At 37.8% G+C, this 23,429-nt stretch overlaps 5 protein-coding genes and 2 long non-coding RNA genes across 13 annotated transcripts; 4 read left to right on the top strand and 3 right to left on the bottom strand.

The window, feature by feature from the left end:
- Positions 1 to 693: 693 nt before the first annotated feature.
- Positions 694 to 4,892, bottom strand: LOC105426369 (sodium-dependent nutrient amino acid transporter 1). The gene is made up of 9 exons (XM_011637569.2): positions 4,168 to 4,892; positions 3,950 to 4,075; positions 3,621 to 3,873; positions 3,042 to 3,264; positions 2,419 to 2,793; positions 1,879 to 2,245; positions 1,226 to 1,502; positions 1,024 to 1,118; positions 694 to 937 (listed from the first exon to the last, which is right to left on the bottom strand). The coding sequence occupies exons 1-9, from the start codon at positions 4,201 to 4,203 to the stop codon at positions 803 to 805; spliced, it is 1,887 nt and encodes a 628-aa protein (XP_011635871.2). The 5' UTR covers positions 4,204 to 4,892; the 3' UTR covers positions 694 to 802.
- Positions 4,893 to 6,188: 1,296 nt separating this feature from the next.
- LOC105426368 (uncharacterized) lies at positions 6,189 to 8,426 on the top strand. The gene is made up of 3 exons (XM_011637568.2): positions 6,189 to 6,892; positions 7,190 to 7,398; positions 7,515 to 8,426. Exons 1-3 carry the CDS (start codon positions 6,824 to 6,826, stop codon positions 8,068 to 8,070), a joined length of 834 nt encoding a protein of 277 aa, XP_011635870.2. The 5' UTR covers positions 6,189 to 6,823; the 3' UTR covers positions 8,071 to 8,426.
- Positions 8,427 to 9,685: 1,259 nt separating this feature from the next.
- IFT46 (intraflagellar transport 46) lies at positions 9,686 to 11,320 on the top strand. Its single transcript, XM_011637565.3, has 3 exons — positions 9,686 to 9,915; positions 10,081 to 10,275; positions 10,608 to 11,320. The coding sequence occupies exons 1-3, from the start codon at positions 9,686 to 9,688 to the stop codon at positions 11,188 to 11,190; spliced, it is 1,008 nt and encodes a 335-aa protein (XP_011635867.1). The 3' UTR covers positions 11,191 to 11,320.
- Positions 9,864 to 11,790, bottom strand: LOC148935914 (uncharacterized). Its single transcript, XR_016139776.1, has 4 exons — positions 11,651 to 11,790; positions 10,670 to 11,523; positions 10,064 to 10,321; positions 9,864 to 10,000 (listed from the first exon to the last, which is right to left on the bottom strand). It is a non-coding gene; the product is annotated as an uncharacterized LOC148935914 (long non-coding RNA).
- Positions 11,791 to 12,148: 358 nt separating this feature from the next.
- ClC-b (chloride channel protein 7) lies at positions 12,149 to 16,540 on the top strand. Of its 3 annotated transcripts, none has more exons than XM_089079092.1 (12): positions 12,149 to 12,585; positions 12,666 to 12,780; positions 12,946 to 13,144; positions 13,237 to 13,490; positions 13,556 to 13,733; positions 13,892 to 14,416; positions 14,492 to 14,661; positions 14,742 to 14,921; positions 15,006 to 15,215; positions 15,292 to 15,537; positions 15,618 to 15,698; positions 15,762 to 16,540. In XM_089079092.1, the coding sequence occupies exons 1-12, from the start codon at positions 12,563 to 12,565 to the stop codon at positions 15,861 to 15,863; spliced, it is 2,283 nt and encodes a 760-aa protein (XP_088935218.1). In that variant the 5' UTR covers positions 12,149 to 12,562; the 3' UTR covers positions 15,864 to 16,540. The 3 variants fall into 3 exon arrangements, with proteins under 3 accessions (XP_088935218.1, XP_011635869.2, XP_011635868.2); XM_011637567.2 differs by having other exon boundaries at positions 12,661 to 12,780; positions 15,618 to 15,680; XM_011637566.3 differs by having other exon boundaries at positions 12,661 to 12,780.
- Positions 16,142 to 17,291, bottom strand: LOC105426365 (uncharacterized). Its single transcript, XR_967754.2, has 2 exons — positions 16,948 to 17,291; positions 16,142 to 16,476 (listed from the first exon to the last, which is right to left on the bottom strand). It is a non-coding gene; the product is annotated as an uncharacterized LOC105426365 (long non-coding RNA).
- Positions 17,292 to 17,484: 193 nt separating this feature from the next.
- LOC105426363 (CDK2-associated protein 1) lies at positions 17,485 to 20,708 on the top strand. Of its 5 annotated transcripts, none has more exons than XM_089079098.1 (3): positions 17,485 to 17,686; positions 18,456 to 18,500; positions 18,591 to 20,708. In XM_089079098.1, the coding sequence occupies exon 3, from the start codon at positions 18,939 to 18,941 to the stop codon at positions 20,127 to 20,129; it is 1,191 nt and encodes a 396-aa protein (XP_088935224.1). In that variant the 5' UTR covers positions 17,485 to 17,686; positions 18,456 to 18,500; positions 18,591 to 18,938; the 3' UTR covers positions 20,130 to 20,708. The 5 variants fall into 5 exon arrangements, with proteins under 5 accessions (XP_088935224.1, XP_011635863.1, XP_011635865.1 ...); XM_011637563.3 differs by lacking the exon at positions 17,485 to 17,686 and adding an exon at positions 17,952 to 18,173; XM_011637560.3 differs by lacking the exon at positions 17,485 to 17,686 and adding an exon at positions 17,952 to 18,173 and having other exon boundaries at positions 18,283 to 18,500.
- Positions 20,709 to 23,429: the final 2,721 nt, after the last annotated feature.

Below are 23,429 nucleotides of genomic sequence, written 5' to 3'. Positions count from 1 at the left end.
GATATTTATAGAATAATGAGAATATTCGATACAACAAAAAGTTCTGACGTTGCGCTAAATTATATGTAATTGCTTAATGAATTCGCGGGTAATCCGTTCAATTTGCACGAGATGTTTCACTTAAAGAAATTCTCGTTAATCGAATTCAAGCCGACGGTTCTGATAAATAATGCATTTCACCGAGCGCGGTTTCAGTTGCGTAATGCCGGTGCGATTTCCTCGGTCTCAAGTACGCATAAACAAGGAAAGCTTATCGAGACCGCGAGTAAATTATCGAATGCGCGCGAGGAATGCCATGGGGAGGCGAGCACCGACGGACGGACGGATTTCTATAATGACACGTTACATGCGACTGATTCCTGAGCCACGTAATAATAAGAGCCGGCATAACATTTTGACAGAGAAGAGAACCGAACCGAAGGATTACGTTGGATAAACCTGAAAATCTAATCCCTATATAAATCTGATTGTCTGAGCGTTACATAACACCAATGACTCGTAATTACATCCGCGCGTAATTAAACAATAGTATTTCGTGTGACGTAATCACGGAATACTCGGAAGCGTAAATTAGAAGGCTCGTCTTTGATGTCTTTTGCTGTTTCTAATTTGATACTGGGATATTTTAAAGATATTTTACTTCTTAGAAGTTGATGATTAAAGAGAGATTAAAATTTATATTTTTCTAGAATATAATGTTTGAAATCATTTTTATTTTATTTTCTTTTATTACATTACGCTAGCTAACAATTAAGTAAAAGCAACTGACTTAGATGGGCAAGAAGATAATAAATAAAGCTGTTTATTTAAAAAACGTCTTCATTAGACCGCCTTTGGCGAGTTTTTTCTCCAGCATAAATGCTTTCCACTCTTGGTATATCTTCGGATTCTTTGGTCCCCATTTATCCTCCGCAGGCCGAAATGCTGCTTTGACAGACTATAATGCGTTTCCGAATTTCAAGAATTAGGATTTACGATTTCGACTTTAATTAAAAATTCGATTAATTCCATTATAATATCTACCTCGAGAACGGACGATGTTTTATTCGCGATTATTTTCTGGCAAAACCACCATATGATGGGAGATATTCCTAGAGCCAGCACAAACCATCCTATTCCTGAAAGTAAAAAGACACAGATATTGTTTTGCAATAATAATAACTTATAATTTGCAGTAAAAAAATTTAGATAATATATAAAATTATGGAATTCAAAAAACACTGACCGTAGGCATAACCAGGAAATCGTGCGCCATCGTACGTGGGTGGGTCATAGGTGGCACACGTGTAAATTAGTATGACGATCATGAGCAAAGGCGTAATCACGAGCCAACAGATTCGCCAGTAGAAACTCAGCCTCTTGCCCAGCATGAATTCCATGTCAGTGAGAAAATTAGAGAGGCCATACACCCAGAAGATGATTATCATCTCGAGGACACCGACGATTATCGCCACAAAAGTGCCGCCGTAATAATCGATCAACGTTATGAACCACTGACCGCCCTGTAATTATTATTTAACATCATTATTAAACATTAATACAGAACATTAATATTTTCTGAGAAGTACTTCTGTTTTTCAAGATTCTTGAGTTCTTTAATTATTTTAAAAAAATGTTAAACAATTTTATCTTGCAGAACGATTAAGAGTCACAAGCGATCACTTATTCAGAATAATTATGCTCGCAATATTTAAATTGTAAATTCGTATTCGATTAGCAATCGCTATTAAATAAATTCAGTATCAGCGTGGAGCTTTGCATTTCTGTGCGGATCAAACACGCGCACGATTAGTTATCAGGTATCGGTTAAACGCAACATTTGATGACTAATGTTTGTGTGTGCTTTAGAGCAAGCCTTGCGTGACCTGTTTAACACACCGGAGTGATATAGACGAGGCTGACGACGAAGCCGAAGCAAGTGACGCAGAGCACCAACAGCCACTGCCTCATCATCGGCAGGTGATCGCGAAAGATGCTGAACACCGCGCCGCTCAGCGCGACGGCGCTTCCTGTGCCGAGGACAAACAGCATGATGAAGAACAGGACGGAGAAGAGCTGCGGCACGAAAGTGAAACGCGATAGCGCGTCCGGATAGGAAATGAAGGCTAAACCGGTGCCGCCGCGAACTACCTTCGAGATGTCCTTCGCTTTCATCTCGTGGGCCAGATTACCAAGGATGCCGAAGATCGTGCAACCGGCCATCAGGCTGGTGAACGTATCCAGCGTAGTCACTATCATCACGTCCCTAAGGAAATGAGTAGAATGAAATGAAATAAAAAGCATTTTTTTCCTTCTTAATTCTTCTTAACTCATTCGCGATAAAAACTGACACTTTAAAGAATTGAGTTCAAAAGCTTTCTTTTTTAATTTATTTTGTTAATATTCTATCTGTCTGCCTTTCTTTATACGTTGTATTACCTGTCTACTCTGTGTTCGAAATTGTTGTAGGACGAATAGTTGATGATCGGGCCGAAGCAGACCGACAGTGAAAAGAAGCACTGCGTAATGGCGGCGTACCAGACGGTGGGCTTCCACAGAGCGTCCCATTTCGGCGTTACGAAGAAGAGGATGCCGTCGACGGCGCCTTCAAGAGTGACAGCTCTGATCAACAGAGCGGCCATCACGACGTATGGGAATATCGCGAGGAAATAGGCGGCTTTACCCGTGCTCTTCACGCCGCGGAAAAGCACCCCAAAGACGCAGGCCCAACTGAGGAACAGACATATCGACAGCTGCCAGGACGGCACGCCGATACCATTCTCGATGGACTCGTATTCCTGCAACACTATCTTCCTGAAAATTGGAAATATCATAAAAAATTGTAATAGTCGTTCCTAAAAAAATTTAAAAGAACTCTTCAATATTAAGAGTGGGTTGTTTCATCTTTCGATAAATTTTCTCGCTCTTTCGCATTTTCTTTTTTTCTTATTCACAGCTTTATTCAGTAAATAAATTTATTCGGAAGGGAAACAATCGGCTCTAAATAGACTAATAATATTAATAGACTCAAAGAAGCAACTAATGCAGTTTTAGCGTCGAACCTGAAGTACAGCTCTGCAGAACTTTGTACAGTGACATTACGAACTTCAGAAATAGTTTTATTTAACGAAACATCGATACAGTAATCTTTCCATTCTGGACGACAGATCGACCATGGTAATTCAGATTGGAAGCTCTGCACCAGATAATACAAGGTCAATGCCATCAAGGCGCAGTAATACGAAACAACGCAGAATGCGGCGAACGCTTGCGAGTATCCCAATCCTGAAAAGAAATAAAGTCAAGAGGCTAAACTCTATTTAGTATTTATAAAAAAATTGCACAAAATTAATATTTGAATTTTTATAATAAAATTTTTTTCTAGTATCATCGATAAAATCTCAAATAATTTATTATTTAAATAATAATAGTTTATTATTTATTATTTAAACAATTAAATTAAGCAATTCTGAGAGAAATCTTAAAAATGCTCTTCGATGTACACTCATGTTGAGATTCGCCGAAGCCGTTATCTTACTTTTTATATATCATCATAAAGTAGGTCATGCGCGTTCAAGAGTTAAATTAATTCTATTATAAAAAGACTCGAGATCGTTTCTATTCTTCTCGGAAGATCTCACCTTTCATAGCCGGCGTCATGTACCACGTTTTCGCGCAGGATCTGCTGGTGAACTGTCCCAGGAGTCCTTCCAAAAGATAAAATGGTTTCCCGACCAGGATTAAGACTATAATATAGGGTATCAGGAAGGCACCACCGCCGTTCTCATACGCGGTGAACGGAAACCTCCATACGTTTCCTAATCCAACGGAAGTGGCTATACAAGCCATCAGAAACTCCAGTCTACCTTCCCATTCGGCTCCCTTGGTGACTACCTGACAATCAAAAATTTATTTTCTGAAATTGACGATTCCCTCGATTTGACATGACGATGTACGTAATAATACGCACTAAACTTTCAGGTTTCGGTTCCTGCTCTTTATCGGAACTCGTCGCTGTCTCATAATCAGGCGGAATATTCTCGTGAGAATCGAAACCGTCCAACTGGAAGGCCTCGTTAGTATACCCATTTGGCTTCTGAAAAACAAAAATAATTCGCAAGTGAATTTAATGAAAAATCGCGGTACCCGGTCTTCAGGTATTTTACGTATAATTTAAGAGAATCTCACGTAAATGTCGTCCTCTATTTTTTCCGGTTTTGCCATTACGACGCACGAGAAGTGCGAGAGACGCGAGAGGAACTAGAGAGAGGAACTAGAGAGTCTTTGAAATTTTTACGTTTTCTAGGACGCGACGGAACGCAACGCTAATCGCGCCACGCGCGAAAAACTGACCCGGACTTTTCCGCCGATGAATACCGAGGCTAGAATCCCGTGACGATCACTCTCACAGGAGAACAATCTTTATCCTATCTTCACTCGCGAATATACTTCGCGATAAGGTAGGAACAGAAGTAGCACTCTCGCGATGCTCCTCGAACTAGATTGCGAGCTGCTCCTTCGCACTTTTATTCGCGGTTCTCGATATTTCTCTAAGATTTTATCACGAAGTGGATGCTTTATCAGCATAAGTGTTTAACACTTCATGCGTGACAATCACTCGCGAATCTCTCTCGACTATTGTCAATTTGCAGATTTTCCGTGACGGAGGAGAGATCCGGCGGAGTCTCCGCGAAGATGCAGCTAATGACTGAAACTTCCTCTCGGCGAAAATGACGATCCATCCGGAAGTGTGGAATAATTTCAACTGCCGGAGGCTCCGACGTGTCTGCAAATCTCCGATTGACGGAAAACAAAGATACCGCCGTTCCTTGCATTCGCATCGCTCGAGGACGCGACTACGGGACGCTCGTTAGCCACCGATTGGTGGCTAACGAGCCAACAAATCCGCGTAAAGTCGGACAAAGCTGTCCTTCCCCCGATTAGATACTAGTTTCTCATTGCTGCACACACGAATATACTTCGCGAATATGCATCACGTGCCACGACTTTCATCTCTCGTGATGTAACGAGCGCGTTAGACCAATAATTTTTAATAGTAAGCTCCGAGATGTCTTCAAGGATTTCTCTCAACTCGGCACGTGAATACCGATAAGATTTTTCCTCTTTATTGCTCAAAAGCTGTTCCCCTAATTGGACTATTATTTGCAAAAAGATATACAATATAATAATTCTTACGTATTGTAATTATATTTATTTAATCTTAAATTTAATTGAAAATTATTTTTCAAGATGATTAAAGAAAAATTGAGAAATGAAGACATGAGGTTGAAGTTGGAATTAGATTTTAATAAAATCTGAAGATTTTTTTGCAAAATTTTATTTTATTTTGGAAAATTTTACGCGTGTTCTCCAACTTTCGCCTAATTTTTTATCTAATTGTCTTCGAGAGAGAACAAAAAATTGATATAAATACAGATCTTTTAAGATATTATTTAAAATAATATTATTTATATACTTCTTTCTTTCACAAAATAAAATGAATTACTATCAATACGTTTATCATTAAAATCAATAAACGCAGATAATTTCATTATCAATAAAATCAACAAACGCAGCTATAATCATTTAGCGTGGAATAATCAAACCAGTATAATTTCAAAAATAGTTTATTGATCTATTTTTTATTTTCCAACTAATAATTTCTCAAAAATATATATGGAGGATATGATAAAGATATCTTCGATTGTTATAAAGATTAATCGAACGCAATTTTTCTTTACGCAACAAAATTATCTTGGTCAATCGAAATATGAAATGGAAACAAAAGTAAGCGTCAACACAATGTGTATTCGTGTTTGAAATACTTTAAGTACTACGATAAAGATTTCTTTATCTTGAATAAAAACCAAACTAGGCCAAGATCGTAAAGTCATAAAGACACTATGACTGTGTGACGCGTTCATGAAATTGTCAAACAAAAACCTTTGCGAATTTCTGAGAGGAAAAGGATGAAAGGAGACACGAGTCATCTAAAAATCGTGCATCAGTTGATTAACATAAAGAAAAAAATGCGATATTGTTCAGCCAGTTTCCAATTTAACCATCGTAATTTCTCTATAATGCTCTACACTACTTATGGTTTTCTTTTCATATTGGAAATTATCCAGGAAAATGTTGAATTTCTTTCATGCGAAAAGACTGTGATGTTTGTTGAAAAAGTTTGCAAAATCTACAATGAATTTATTCATAAGATGCGTTTCTCATTAGAAAGGTGAATTATCTGCCGTGTGCAAATTTAATAAGTAAATTAATTTATCGGTGAACATGAAAAAGAATTCATCGACATACTTCGTATTTTTTTATTACCTTTTCGCTATTACTGTGATTGTTGATTACATATCTGTATAAAAAAAAAAACTGCATATGAGACTTTTTGTTATTCTATATTTACATGATTGCCAAGGTGCACTTATGTAAATGTGCAATAGCGGTATTCATTTGCAAAATACAAATAGATTAAAGATGGAAAACAAATTGAAAATAGATATACTTCTTCTGGTTTCAGATTGTGTCGAATCGGAAATAAAAACGCGCGCAAATATTTTCGTAATTTATTTTCTAACTATTTGAAAAATCTCGCAATAATATTTCGCATTAGTCTTGATGTGCAATGTTAGAGATTTCATAAAATTCCGTGTTCGCAATCCGCGCGAAAATGACTGTCGATTCGATTCGCGATGCCTTTGTCAGACTTTTCAATTGGTGGATCGAGCAATCTTTTTTCTTCTGACAAGAATGACACGACGGAAAATCGTACACATTTCTGTAAAGCGACGCTTCGATCGGTTCAACCATTTATTGGATTAGTGGACAATTGTCAACTATGGATAATGTGAGCGACGTATATTACCTGGTCCAATTGATTGTCCGACAGATCTGGATATTTTTGCAAGTACGTTTTTCATGTCCCGCCTGCTTGCGATCGAAAGAAATTCTTAATAACATACGTAATTATACGTGTTATTAATCAATTAATATATATTAGTGTTAATATATATTATTTATATATTATATATTTTATTTATTTTATACTATATATCTTGTATCATTTGTATATTTAGATATTTATTTGTTTACTGTTATTGCCTCGAACAGAGATCGAGTTTGAACACTACGTGAATTTTTATGTATCTTTCGCTGCACTATGTAACTTGCTTGCGGCTTACGCTCGTAACTTTACATGTCGCAGGACTTTATCTTCCGCGAATTTACGTGGTTCGCGTCCACGGAGGAAAACCTCGACAACGCAGATTCGAAGATACGAGCTATGCCACAGCAGCATCCCATCGCCGATCTTTTTGTATTTCTTGCGATTTGCGGGCTGCTCTTCGCGTTCATGATACTGTCAGTGAATTCTCCGAAGAACGAAGCATCGGATGACACGAGCAACATTGAAACGTAAACCTCCTTGGCTTATTAAAAAAAAAAAAAAAAAACAGATTTGATTTATTGAGATTATTGTTAAATAAAAATTGAGAATTTAGCCAAGATCTCCTTTTTTCCATGACTAATAGGATTTCCATGACTCTCGAGGAAGATCCGTCATCCTTTTGGTACCAAAGAACTACGAGATCAAGCCTAATAAGCTGCCATCACGCTTGTGGCGATTCGATTGGTCTATCGCATAATGTCGTTCCTAAGATACAAAATATCTCGTCACCGATTATCTCGAACACTAGGATATCAGCACCTAGTATGGATCCTCCTCAGCAGAAAATAATAGATCAATCAACATCAAGTCCCTCGTGTGACTTCAATCCTAGTTCCTCAAATCTCTGCAACAACACGAATGGTAATTTTAACGGTATCGCAGACGAGATAGCGCGATTGTTCAAAAGTAATCTCGGTAATGCCTTTCTATTTCACGAAATTAATTCTCTTCCTTCCTATCTTAATCCCTTAGCGTCTAGAATCTCGAGAGCACGCTTGAGCTACGTTAAGCACACACGAAAAACGCAGACGGGTCGTCCTGTTTCTCAAACGACACCCCGAGACTGGTTGATAAGGCGCACCAGGAGCGGTCACGTTTATGGGAAATACCCGATTTTTCGAAGAAGCGGTAACGCGTAGACGTCGATGTCGAAGTCAATGAATGAGAGTATCTGAGATTACTCGTCGTTTGATTCAAGATAAAAATATCTTCTTCAATTGAGAAGGATCTCGATGACATTTTTGAGCGCTCCTCAATTTTTGATAATTATAACTATTTTCGACGATTGTAATTCTTTTCCTTGTTGTTGTTTATATCGCCTTTTTGCCGATGCGATATAATACTTTTGAGAATGATTTTTATATTTTTATCAATGTTCACACGGCGCGCGTATCGCCGGATATAATCCCGGCGGTATGGAATTATGCCTGTTTGTAGTCGACTTATAATGTGATTAATAAACGCTTTACGACAGCCCGCGAGTTTCTTATCGATTGCTCCACCGTTTTTAACAGCGATTAACCCATTTGGTATACGCGTTATCGGCAGATAACAACGAGAGCGAGAGCTCCGTTCGCACTATTTATTGCACTCGTCTGCATTGCCCGTCGTAAAACAAAAGTCCGCTTGCAGTGTCTTATCTCCGCGGGCAGTGTCTTTCTTGAATTATATGGATTATACACATAAAGATCGAGCGCGATAAAACGATCGAAACCGTTTGCGTTTACGATAAACAACGCGCAGCGGAGAAATTCTTATAATTCTTATACCTGCTTCTTTTTTTAATTGACATTGTAATCGTGTCTAGAACGTGCCTACTCGCGAAGACATGTATACAAAAAATATGTAGATTTCCCAAGGTGTAATATTGCTGTTGTAAAACGAGAATAGAATTGAGAAAGAACGCAGATGAAAGATATGCGATCTCGTGTTGCAACTTGCATAAACAGAAATACATATCACAGATGTATACATATAAGCGGTGAACTGTCGCGGTTGAGTCCAGTTGCGAAGCATGATCTGATTCATCTTGATTTGTATTATGAGTCCGCGTGGGAATTCCTATTAAAATCAGCACCGTTTGAAACGCACAAATAGGAAATTACCCATACACATGTAATAAAGAATCTTGCACAAGTTATCAGTAATTATGTATAGAATAGAATGTAAAAAAAGGATACGCTTCTATTTTTATGCCTTATGCCAAAGTATTAATTTTTTTACAAAATAATATAAAAATTTTTTTTTACAATTGTTTGTATTATTAATTTTATATTATTTGTTTTATATTATTTCGGACAAATTTTAATATAAACTGTATTAATTATAGCACTTGACTCTTATTTTGCTCTCTTTGTTTTATTTTTTATTATTAATTTATTATTAATGATGCAAATTGAACTATTTTTCACTGATGATTATAAAGCAAATTATTTGACACATTATCATGTTATATATTTCACATAAAATTATTATTTGATATATCATTCAACATTTTCTCTTTGAACAGTTGATTCCGATCGATGAAACTATGGCAACGTTAAGAAAACAAATCGCTGTCACTGTCTATCGTGAAGGCAACGTGTCGGAGGGAATATTCCTTCTTTCCTTCCTGTCATTAATCTACATAGATCGCACGTCGGATAAAAACCGTCGTGCAACTTGTCCCCTCCCGGTCTATCCACACTCGTCGTCATACAGACCCTAAGGGCAATCGTCGAAGGACGTGCCGATGGCCGTTCCTCGGCGCCGACTATGGATATCAAGGACAGCAGCGACGAGGATGACGAGGGAACGCACATCACAGCGTTCGGTAAATTCGACGAGGCGATCGTGGTGCGTAACGCCGAGGAGGTCAAGAGCCCGGTGAGCCGCGGCCCCGCGAGTTCCCGAAGGACCAGGAAGAGCGTGACAAGTGACAGCACAAACACATTGGCCTCCAACTCGCCGCGTGGCGGAGGCGGCGGCGGTCAGGAATTCAGGAGGTAATTGTTACGCAAATCACGGCTTATTACCTACGTTAATTGACAATAATGGCCACCTGGTGACGCTGACTTCATAGAATTTTTCCTGTAACATATTTTCTTATTGCGTGACTTATCATATTTATAGATACGTAAATTGTAATAATACTTCTTATAATCCGGCAGATACTCGACGGGCAATGATATCGGCTTCGAGAAATCGATGGGGATCGGCAGCGATCCTTCGGATAGCGAGGAGAGCGACGACGATGACATCCAGGGCAGCAGCGCCGCAAAGCCGATTGACCTGTACGATCCCAAGGAGTTCGAGAATTTAGAGACCTCGACGGAAGTCAAGGAGTTGTTCCAGAATATCATAAGGCAAGTGTATTTCTACCAAAAATTACGGTCTCATCTCCCAAAGCAACTATTAAATAGAAAAAAATAAAAATTAAAAAATAAAATAAAGTAAAAATATAGAAAACAATACAAGTTTAAAGTATCACAGAATTCTTGAAAATATCACAATAAGAAATGTAAAAATGTGGATTTATTAGTATTATTTATGGGGATTTGAAATGTAAAATAAGTATATTTATTAAATATTTACGCACCGATAACAGTACTTGATTCTCTGTTGCCTTTATTTCTTATAACAAAACTTACTTTCGAGATTTATCGTCTCGCAATCAAACGACTGATCGTCGATTCAGGTACACGCCGCAGAGAATCGAGCTGAATTACAAGCTAATACCGTTCATCCCCGACTACATACCAGCGGTCGGCGACATAGACGCCTTCATAAAGGTGCCTAGGCCTGACGGAGTAGAAGATAAGGTCGGCCTTACGGTACTAGACGAACCATGTACCGATCAGTCGGACCAGGCGGTGCTGCATCTGCAGCTGCGGAATCATTCGAGGAGCGCCGGCGCTGCTGCGAGGCAGGCGGTTGTCAAGAGGATCGAAGACGCCGAGAGGAATGGCAAGTCGATCGACAAATGGATCGACGACATGAATCAGCTGCACAGGAGTAAACATCCCCCGGGGGTGCAGTTGAGCCGCGCGATGCCGGACATCGATGGGCTGATGCAGCAATGGCCGCCGCAGGTTGAGGAGAAGCTCAACGAGCTGCAGCTGGATCTGTTGGAGCTCGACTGCGAATTGCCACAGTTGGTCGACATAGTTTGTAATCTCCTGGATATTCCTACGCGCGAGGATGCCCGGCTGGAGGCCCTCTACACGCTGTTCACGCTGTACTTGGAAATCAGAAACGTCGAGAATCAGAATTTCAGTTAGCGTTAGATTCGTAGTTAGGCTGTCCTAAGAAGCGTGTCCGATTCTGAAAGTTATATTTTCTGTAACGTCTACGTCAACATTCATTGTAATTTCCATACAAATGCTAATTATACCGACTTGATAGATGTCAGATCCGTACAGTCGCAATCTCGATACTCTAACTATCCATTCTTCTGGTAAACAACTGATAGTAATGTTACATTAACATTATAAATCTGTTTTTTTTATCGCTGTTTTTTTTATTGACTGCACTAAAATTTTCTTTTTCGTTTCTGTTAAACTTCAAACATATATTTATTTTATTTTAGATACAACAAGCGTTGTCCAATTCAGCTGAAAAAAAAAAAAAAAAAAAAAAAAACAAAGATTTTATAATATTCTATTCAACGATACAAGGGTAATATAGCACATGTCTTAAGAAGAAAATTATAATATTGATTTAACATTAGTCAGTATTTACCGGACATAGAGCTTCGTTTCTCATTCTCTTGATATTTTTTGCTAAGATTATTACTTGTAAGATAAGACTTAAACTCCCGGCCAGATAAGGACCTACGAGTGCAGGGGGTAACTCGCTAATGTCCATTTCTATCAATATAGATTAACTTTAATATCGTTTACTTTACTTTTAATCTTTTTCTAATTCTTAAAATTAAAGCTAATCTACATTGGTAAAAAGAAAATAAACATAAAACATCTATGACATCTCCGTGATAGTTCAACTCCGAACGCTCTCGGACGTTGATCGCGAATCTTATCGCACAGAGTGCATTGGCGCCTCCCCGAGAAAGATGCACGCGGCTTCGCGTGACCTCGACCTCGGGGGTATGTCAGCCCGCTCTCTTCCCATCTCTCTTCCTCCCTCCCGAAATCGAGTAGTGAATAATGGCACGCGTGCGTCATGTTCACGCTCGCGCGCTTTATCGGTCGGTCAGTCGGTCGCCACCGCCACTGCCGTCATCGTTGTGTCGTTGTTACTGCTGCTGCGCTTCCGCAATTGCGTAGCAATGAGTCACTCGGGACTAGTTACGTACCCGCCGTCGATTCGTTCGTCCGCAATATATCATTTTGATATCATTTTCCCCGTGCACACGCACGCCTCTCACGTACGATTCCGCGTGAACACCACGGTATGGTGTGACCCATGAGGTGAACATCTCGACGATCTCCCCGTAGATCGTGGATCATCCCCTTCGCTGGGAAATGCGGTTGAGAACACATCTCTAGATCCTGTCGCAGAGAACAATGAATCCATCCACGATGTCCAGTGCCGAGAACAATAGAGAAAATATTGATTGCATCGACATCTGCGACGAGGACGACAGGGAGAGGCTGATCAAACCGAGGAACAACTTTGCGTCATATTCCAACAATGATATCAATGTGCGATTTCGGGTAAATCGAATTGAATAACTCGTTCGCGAGTTTTCTCTTACTGTATATCTATACTGTTCTATTGTATCAACACAGAGCAGCGCCAACGTTAATACATCGTACAGCGAAATAGAGGCTATCTTGGGTCAACCCAAAAGGGTGCACGTCGAGGATATAACTCCAGGAGCGACTAATTTCTTATCAACCAATTATGAAGTAATCGCATAATAACTTTTAATGGTGTATCGATTGCGATCACCTATTGACCTCGTTTAAAGATGATTGTTTATGTTTTCTTTTTTTTTTGTTATATACATACACATATAACTACCTTATCTTCTCTTGGTAATGTCGGTTGGATTAATGGCATCTTGTTTTCAGAGTCTGGATTATGATCCCTGTGAAAATTATCTTCTACAAGATGAAGAGAGGAAAAAGGGATACAAGTTTGTTGTTAAAAAGAATTTCGCCAGATGGTTCATCTTCCTCCTGATCGGAATTTGCACTGCACTCATAGCATGCTTTGTAGATATATTAATAGAGGAATTATCCAGCAAAAAATATGGCTGGCTTAAGAAATGTACATTTAATAATACATGCAATCTGTATAAGTTAAATACGTGTGGTAATCTATATGATATATAGAATAATATACATATCTTATGTTGACAGATGTAGATCACTGTGTGATAGAAGGATGCCTGTGGTTACCGTATGTGATGTGGTTAGTGTCAAATATGGTACCAGTCTTCATAGGTGCCGTCTTAGTGGCCTTCATTGAGCCTGTTGCTGCGGGGAGTGGTATTCCGCAAGTAAAATGTTATTTGAATGGAGTCAAAATACCGCGAGTTGTGCGCATTAAAACATTGGCTGTGAAATCTATCGGTGTTATATGCACCGTAGTTGGAGGCCTAGCAGGAGGCAAGGTAAGTGACCCATCATCGTTATTTCTATTCGTCAAGATCATTCACGTTTGATATTTTTTGTGCAGGAAGGTCCTATGATCCATTCTGGTGCTATCATAGCTGCAGGGATCTCTCAGGGTAAAAGTACGACTTTTAAGAAGGATTTAAAAATATTCGAATACTTCAGAGAAGATCATGAGAAACGAGAATTCGTGTCCGGAGGTGCTGCGTCCGGAGTGTCGGCGGCTTTCGGAGCACCTATTGGTAATATTAATATTAAATATTAACAGTTATAGATAGAACATTTTTCGCGCATTATTTTAATAATAAATTCTTTTATTAATTTAAACTCACTTTTTTCTCACAATAAATATCGTGTAATAAAAAATGTAAAAATAACTTGCAATTTTTGGATTTTATAGGTGGAGTCTTGTTCAGTATAGAAGAAGGTACTAGTTTTTTCAATCAAAGTCTTACATGGAGAACATTCTTCGCCAGCATGATCACTACGTTCACTTTGAATGTGATTTTGAGTGCGTATCATGGGCATCCCGGAGAACTCTCGTATCCTGGTCTGTTAAATTTAGGAAAATTCGACTCGATTCCGTATCAGATCTATGAGATACCTCTATTCATGATAATGGGCACGTTCGGCGGATTGCTCGGCGCTCTGTGGAATCATATCAATTACAAGATCACTTGCTTCCGCTTGCGTTTCGTGACACAAAAATGGCAGAAAGTGATCGAGGCTCTTCTAGTAGCGATATTGAGCGCGACGATGGGATCCCTGATGATATACTTTGTCAATGACTGTAAACCATTAGGTAACGATCCCACCAAGTTTCCAGTACAAATGTATTGCGCGGAAGGGGAATACAATGCAGTCGCCGCGTTGTGGTTTCAGACCCCGGAAAGTAGCGTACGATCTTTGTTTCATGATCCTAAAGGTATGCGCAATATACAATAATAATATTAATATAATTATCTGAAGACAAACGCACAATTAAATTACGCACTTGTAGGTGCTCACAATGATATGACGCTAGCAATTTTTGTTGTACTATATTTCTTTCTTGCTGCAACGACTTTCGGCCTATCAATGTCAAGTGGCCTTTTCATTCCCTCCCTGCTGATTGGATCCGCATGGGGTAGATTAATTGGATCGGGTCTCTCAAGATTGTGTCCAAATTGTGTAAGAATCAGGAAGTTGAAGTCAACGCAGCAAAATAAAATGTCAGCTGTTGTATTATAAATATAAATTTCGCATTATAGGAAGTATTAGATCCTGGCAAATACGCTTTATTAGGTGCTGCCGCACAATTGGGAGGGGTAGTCAGGATGACAATAAGTTTAACCGCGATCTTAATAGAAGCAACTCAGGGAATATACTTTGGTTTACCTGTTATAATAGTCCTTATAATGGCAAAGTGGGTTGGCGATTTCTTTAATGAGGCAAGTATTATTCATGCTTATATGTATCATATGCATGCATTTTATAATAAATATATATTATATAAGTAAATATTTATCTTTTAGGGAATTTATGATATTCACATACAAATGGCAGGAATACCATTACTTCCGTGGGAACCGCCTCCACTTTCGAATAATATTTACGCAACTGAGATAATGAGCCATCCTGTCGTGGTGCTAAAAACTGTTGAAAATGTAGGGCACATTGTCGAGCTTTTGAAATGCGTTACATTCAATGGATTTCCAGTAGTTGATCCACCAAGTAGCGATCAGGTAACGATCTGCCAGTTTGTTAATTATTTCGAGCAATTTTGTATGTTTTTACTTTAATTCTCGTTTTTTTTTTCAGGTTGAAATAAATTCATACGGTCGACTCCGAGGTTTAATATTACGTTCTCAGTTAATAGTACTTTTAAAAAATAAAGTATTCAATGAGTATGAGGATTTTTGGGAAAAACCTTTGAGTATAAAGATCTTTCGAAATGAGTATCCTAGATATCCAACCATTGAGCAAGTTGCCATCACTGACGAAGAAAAAACCTACACGATTGATTTGAGACATTTTATGAATCCTTCTCCCTATACAGTACAACATGTTAGTAGTTTCTACATTAAGTTCTTTCTATTATCTGAAAATATTTTAGGCTCATGCAAATGTTTGTCTCTTTTGTATAGTCTGCAACACTGCCAAGAACATTCAGGCTTTTTAGAGCATTAGGATTACGTCATGTACTAGTGGTAAATGATACTAATGAAGTAAGTAATATAAATTGCAATCTATGAAAAAATTATTTATATACATTTGTATATTTTATCCAGGTAATTGGTATTATTACTCGAAAAGATGTTGCCAGATTCAGGATATGGAAGCATCGTGGAAGAATGGGGCTGGACGAACTTTTAATCACTAACAAAATTTAATTTTGTCTTTTTTTTTAGAACTCTATTTTGCTCGAATTTTATCGCATTTAAAATTTTGCTAGTTTGTTATAACATGTCATTTTATTATGTAATAAATTTTAAATGTGTATATGTATATATATATATATATATATATATATGTGTGTGTGTGTGTGTGTGTGTATATATATATATATATAAAATTTAAAATTTTGTATCATATACAAACATTATATCGCCGTAAACGAGGCTCGCAGATATTATAGAAATGCATGATAGTGCATTAAAAAAAGACATAGTTCTTTATACATATTTATATGTGTACATCTTTATATATATTTATATGTGTACATCTTTATACATATTTACATGTGTACATAAGAAGAAATCTGCCTCATACATACCCTTTAGGTTACATTTTAAGAGTCAAAATTTTAATTATTTACAAATAATACCCATCCAAGCCATGACCAAAGCTTGAAGAAAAGATATACTGGTAGAATGACCAACAGTAACAAAAAATAGTATTCATATGATGATATATACATTGCGTTAATTGATATTTTATTCATATGAGTTAATTCTTTTGACGAAACATTGTTATCTATTTAATATATGAATCTTTTTATACAACCTGAAACAAAAACCAAAAGTATTCTGTTGTACAATGAAAAAAATACAATTATTTATTTTTATAATTTTATCTAATTTCCATTAAACCTTAAATGTGCCAATTTCTGAAATTATATATTATAGAATAATTAAAAAATGTATATCAAGAAAGTGAATTAAAAATAAAAAAATATAGACCAAATATATATATATATATATATGACATAATTTTTTCTAAATTGTTAAAGAATTAGAGATAACATTAAAAATATATTTTCTGTTGTAAGAAATATAAGCTATTAATGCATTTTAATTCAATTTAATGTTCATAATACTTGAGAACTCTTAAATTTTCTATAAAAATGGTAACTATGTAAATTTATTATCTAAAGTACAAGTTTCATTCCTTGGAATATCAACATTCACAAATTATCCTGTATCATACATGAATTCTTACACCATCTAAACGCTTAAACACTTTAAAAATGCTTACATTTCTTTCAATTTTCTAAACGTAGATCTATATAAGTCAACATCAATATTTATCAAGTGATTTTGATTATAATCACGACGTCGCATACAAAGATGTATCGGCGTGTTTTACTTTTATCTCTTCTCCGACGAACTGACTTGGAGCGTCGTATCGACTGATCCGTTTTCCAACGAAGAGATTTAATCAGCTGTCTTGTTTAAACTCCCTTCGATTAAACTTCATACAATCCGCAAGAGTGTCTCGCTTCTCCTCTCGATCGTCGCCGGCCTTCGTCGCGCGATTAGTATACACACACACACACACACACACACACATATATATATATATGTATACCAATTATACACGTCACACCATAGCCTAAGGCGCCCAAGACGGCGGCTACGTAAGAACGCGGAATACAGGCAGAGGCGCCGACGGACGGTCAATAGTTTCGCGGGTCGTACACCTGTCTGTCGCGAGGTTGCGGACGATAGTAGGAAGGGGTTATGGTCAATAAACGCAACCACGTCACACGCAGCCTATCGGCGGCGGCGACGACGACCCCGCTTGGCCCCTTAAAGTGGCTCCGTCGCGAAAATCTTACGTGTCGGCCGATACCGCCTTTGTGCGCCTATTTCGCAGGATAAACCGGGTAAGAGACGCGCGGATCGACGTGGGAGGCGAACTGACGGACGCGGCACGCGTCGAGGAAGCCGCGGATGCGTGTCGCAGCCCCGCGGCCGGCCGATTTCTCGTCAGGGTGAGTTGACGGCGCCTTTCGGCGGATCGGCCGAAACGCGCCCGCCATTGTTGTCAATCGTCGTCGGCCGGGCGGTAGGGTGGCCGCGGGGATTAGGAGGGAGGGGACGCGCGGAGACTAGGTGGCGCGGGTAGGGAGAGAAGTGAGCCGCGCGAGGCGAAGACGACATTCTTAGGTCGGCGCGCGCATGCGCACGCCCGCTCGCCCGCGTGACAAGCATCGCTGTCGCGACTCGCGACGCCGAGGCGGAACGCTCACTTCTCCCCCGTGCGGTTTTTTGCTCTCCCGATTGTTCCCGATTGCGTCGCGTCGTGTCGCATGGCGGCGCGTCCATTTACGCAACATCGCACTGTCGCGCACACCGGGCGACACAGCGTGGAGACACGACGAAGAGGATCGGGACAACGATGAAAAGAGCCGTTATGCGCGCGAGATAACTCCAGTGTAGGCCAGTAGCACGTAGAAAAACATAAACAATGATTTAACGGTGAGCGAATCAGCCAATCAAGTTCGGACTCGAAAACGTACCATTTTGAAATTTGGCTTGGTTCAGATCGTTTGAGTGTTATTGGTTACACTTTTCTATGTGTCAATAGCTGTGGCACTCGTAAATTCGTCATCACCGCAGCTGACAAGAAGGGAAATTTGATGACATTTAATGTCGTTTGCATTTTTCTCATAGAAGATTCGCGTCTCTGATTATTTGTATGATGATTTGTCGGACTGGGATGACAGATGTTGACATTAATTGATAACGTACATCTTACAGATCACTTTGATTTAATTGTCTTATCGCAACGTATTGGAAGATTAGGTTAGATTTCAAATATGAATGAATGTAGTTTATCGTCTTGCGTTTCGTCGTAGTTCTTACAACATATTTACAATCTTTCATTTATTTCAGATGTCTGCTGCACCGTCTTTCAATTGCAGTATGTATAAGTGAATAAACAGAGCTATGGTTGTGGTTATTGCCATTGAAGACAAGAAAACCAAATAATCTTATTGAATGCTGGAGTCATTCTAAAAAGGAAAGAAGATCAGAATATTGGAAAGATAAGCTGGAGAGATAACATTTATTTTACCTGAAATATTTATTCTATTTGTTTATTCTAGATTATTTTAGACTTCACAATCCTATCATGTGAGAGCACATGAAGGATAGTGTTGGTAACAATTGTATCAGTAAATTGAACTCAATGCCAGAAAAGAATCTTGCCTTAAAACAATAAAGGGAAATGCGAGATTATAGATGTCAGAGACAGGGGAGGATCGTGCTGTCAGACTGTATGCGGCTGCGGAGATAATGAAAAACGCCAGAGCTAAGGAAACCGAGGAGCAAGCAGCGTTGAGGAGAATGCAGGAAGCTCAGCGGATGGCCAGGCATCGTGCCAAGAAAAAGCGTTGTCTGGATGAAAATCTCGCAAGGGAAATTTCCAAAATCGCCGAGTTGTCCAAGATGCCCGATTCTGCTACAATAGCCCAGATGTCAGAGATGAATATGAACAAGATATCTGCGGAATTGAAACAAATGATGGAGAGAGGAAAAGTACCTGAGCATATAGTTCAAATGGCTCAACTGGCGGAGTTTAGTAAAATGAATTCTGAGTTTAACAAGATGTCACAGGACATGATGAAGAGATACGAAATGGAGAAGATGGCGGAATACGCCAAAACTACGGAATACATAAAGATGCAGGAGATCGCCAAGATGAACGAGATGGCAAAGTATTCTGAGATGAGCGCCAAATATAATGATATCAATAAAATGAATGAGATGATGAAAATGTCGCAGATGGTCAAGATCAGCGAGGTCCAGAGGATGAACGAGATAGCGAAGCTGAATGAGATGGTGAAAATGACGGAGATGGCAAAGTACAATAATGACATAACGAAATTAAACGAAATCGCGCAGATCAACGAGATGGCGAAAGAGATCGCCAAGATGAACGAGAAGACGAAGATGAACGAGATGATGAAGATGGCGAATATGCAAAACGAGATTGCCAAAATGGAAAGACCGGAATATCCGGTAAAAATGACGAACGAGATGGTGAAGCTGAACGAGCTGGCCAAGATGAACGAGATAACGATCACGAAATTGAACGATCCGCCGAAGATGCCGGAGATTCCGCCGCTGCCGCCGCCACCGCGTATTCCCGAACCTGTGATCACCGTGCCAAATCCCAGGAATCTGCAGAACGTGCAAACCGTGCAAGTGGCGCAGGCCAGCCCGTCCAGCATGATTAATTACCAGGCCGTGCCTGGTCAGAACAATTATGGTAAGCTGTTGATGATCATCGAGGAGCTCGGCAGGGACATTCGTCTCTCGTATGCGGGCAGCCGTAGTGCCGCCGAGAGACTGAAGAACGGCATTCAGCAGGCCAGAGTCGCCGTACGGGACTGTCTGCACGAGACGCAGCACAACGCTGCGCAACAATGATCTGCCGACGTGAGCTATAGTTAGCTAGCGACTAGATTACTCGATAGCTTTTTATTATTTCACAAAATATTGCTTTGTATGAATGCTTAAATTTGAATGACGTATTGATACAACGTGATAGGAACTATATAGATCGAGCGTTTTGTTGAAACAAAACCACTATCTTTTTCACTTTGCGCGATGCGCGTCCTTAACGCTGGTCGAATCCTTGCTCGGTTTATGAACATACGTCATTCGAACAGTGGCAAATAATTACCTATTTTTAAGTTGCAATTTAGTAAATAGAACTTGAAAATGGGTGGGAGGATACCAGTTTGTAAGCACGCGGTACTGTATCTGAATATTAATGAGTATTAGTTTATATTTTATAAAGAGGAAAACATAATGAAGAAATTGTAACATGATTCCGTTGAGACTGTTGCTACTGACTTTTAGTATACGTTCCGAGTAAGAGAATAAAAGGAAGGACGCAAGGCTTTTCAAATATGTACCTAATGGAAAGTATAATATAATCTCGTGAATATCCAGCAATATATATATATATATATATCGTTAAATAAAGAAAAATTTTGTATACAACGTGACACCTTGTGGTTTTTTCGCCAACCGTATAATAGATTTAAAATATATGGAACACATGTTCTCAGATAATAACTCAGATAATATAATGATGACATATGATGCCGAATTGATTGACTACGGACTTGAGAGTAGAGGAATGGAGAGTCAAAAATCCTAGTTTAGACAAGAGGGATAAAAATTAAGAGATCGGGGGGGAGGGGAGGAGAACCGTTTTTCGTCACATTTATTTCCGTTTATGTCACACATGGACGTACGTGATATGCTTGCGCAGTATTGTTAACACTAACACAAAATAAGAGGTCTCCTCTCCCTAAACACATACATACACATATCCCATGTTATTAAACATGCGAAATTCAAATCGAATAAGATTGACTTCCTGTCTGTTTCTTTTCTCTAGTTTATGCTCCGTTCTTCTATTCTTAAGTTTGTGTGATTTATTTCTTCTATTCTTAAGTTTGTGTGATTTATTTCAGTCATTTTGATTCATCATCTGCGCTAACCAATATTAGATCATAAAATAAATATAAAACAGCTAGATTATAAAAAAAAAAAACAGAGTAAGTAAATCAGAGCTTAAAATAATATCACGTCAAAACATTGGCAAAAACGTTCAATTTTTGTAAATTGTTCTACTATTTCTTACGAATATTTAAGTAAAATTGTGCATTTTTGTTATAGAAATTATTTCATTTTTATAGATTTTTTTCAGTGAAAAACGTATAATAATAATAATGCTGAAACTAATAATATATTTGGACAATGAACAAAAGTCTAGTATTGTTCAAATTTCTGATGATTGTTAGATGATTATTATGAATTCAAAAAAGTTCCTTTCCGTTAACTCAAAAGAATTCTATAGTATATTTAAACTTTTGTGAAGTTAAATTGAAGTTGCTTTAAAAGAAGTTCTTTTTCTCTTTATAATCAATTTGAAAAGAATCGCTTACCCACAGTTAGTTTGTGGTATCGCCGGCGGAGTTTTATTTCTCTTAAACCAATTGAACGTAAGTAAAAATGATAATTATAATTTTATTCTTTAATGTTAAAACTATATTGTTTCATTTAAATTTTTATTTTCATTTGTAATTCAAAATTATCTGATATTTTACACAGACTTATTGAATAAAATTTTCCTCGAAAAAAGATATGGAATGTAGCCTTGAAAAAGTATATATATATATATATATATATATATAGTTTCTCTCTTTTTTTTTTATTATAAAAATTTATTAACTTGTATTTTAAGTTCTCTAATTGTATTTTAAGTTCTCTTATTTGCAAAAAATAAAAATGGCTAAATTTTGAATCATGCGAATTAACTTAATCATATGGATTATTTTTCATCTTTATATTTAAATTATTCGAAATTCGCATGATTTAAAATTTAGCCATTTTTATTTTTTGCAAATGAGCTTAGAGAGCTTAAAATACAAGTATAAATTTTTATAATAAAAAAAAAGAGAGAGAAACTATAATACATATATACTTTTTCAAGGCTACATTCCATATCTTTTTTTCGAGGAAAATTTTACTCAATAAGTCTGTGTAAAATATCAGATAATTTTGAATTACAAATGAAAATAAAAATTTAAATAAAACAATATGGTTTTAACATCATTAAAGAATAAAATTGTAATTATCATTTTTACTTACGTTCAATTGGTTTAAGAGAAATAAAATTCCGCCGGCGATACCACAAACTAACTGTGGGTAAACGATTCTTTTCAAATTGATTACAAAGAGAAAAAGGACTTCTTTCAAAACAATTTTAATTTAACTCCACAAAAGTTTAAATATACTATAGAATTCTTTTTGAGTTAACGGAAAGAAACTTTTTTGAATTCATCAACAATCATCTAACAATCATCAGAAATTTGAACAGTACTAGACTTTTGTTCATTTTCGAGAAAAATTTTATCTGTTCCAAAACCTTATAAATATTTTTGACAAACATCTCTTGTCCATTCGAAGATTTATAAAAAAAAAATCTTCCTCGAAAAGAACATTTGAAATATAATCCTGAAAATTATTATATTTTCTCTCTTTCTCTCTCTCTCCTTTCTTTCTCAAAAGGAAACAAGAGATTTTGAGATCTTTTAGCATTGCTTCGCATTACCGATGTAAGAATAGAGGAAGAAAGTCTAAAATTCTAGAAAGCTTTTTAGTAAGAGACATTCGGTCATTCGGTTTTTATTTTCTGAATATCTGAAAAAGAGAGAAAATCTCACCCTTAATTTAAGTGAGGGGGATAAACATTTAAGGATACGCGAGAAACTGTTCTTTACCATATTCATCTCTTCCATTTTACACGTAGATATATGTCTGTGACATGGTACTTGCGTTAGCATAAGCTGCATTCCGATGTTCACTACCAGTACTGAAAATATATAGTTCATGTCACATATATTATAGATTTTTAGTACTGACAGTAAATATTGAAACGCAGCCATAATAACACAAGAAGTTCACACATACGAACACGCGTTCACATTCCATGTGATTCTATGTGTGCGATCTTTGGGATGAGTGGCGATCTCCCTTGCCGCTTTCAAACAAACATGCTTCTTCAATTGCAACTTCTTTTTTTATTAAAATAGAGGGGCTACATGCAACCCCATTTCACTTAGCTTTTCTACATCTCTGATTTGAGATTATATTCAATGCGCATGCGCGAAAAAAGAATCCGTACTAACGGAATCGTATCTATCTCATATT

This window comes from Pogonomyrmex barbatus, unplaced genomic scaffold, assembly GCF_055798465.1.
Source record: "Pogonomyrmex barbatus isolate J1 unplaced genomic scaffold, ASM5579846v1 scaffold3, whole genome shotgun sequence".
Classification (NCBI taxonomy): domain Eukaryota; kingdom Metazoa; phylum Arthropoda; class Insecta; order Hymenoptera; family Formicidae; genus Pogonomyrmex; species Pogonomyrmex barbatus.
Note: the sequence above shows the minus strand (reverse complement) of the source record. Positions and strands in the feature narration are given on the sequence as shown.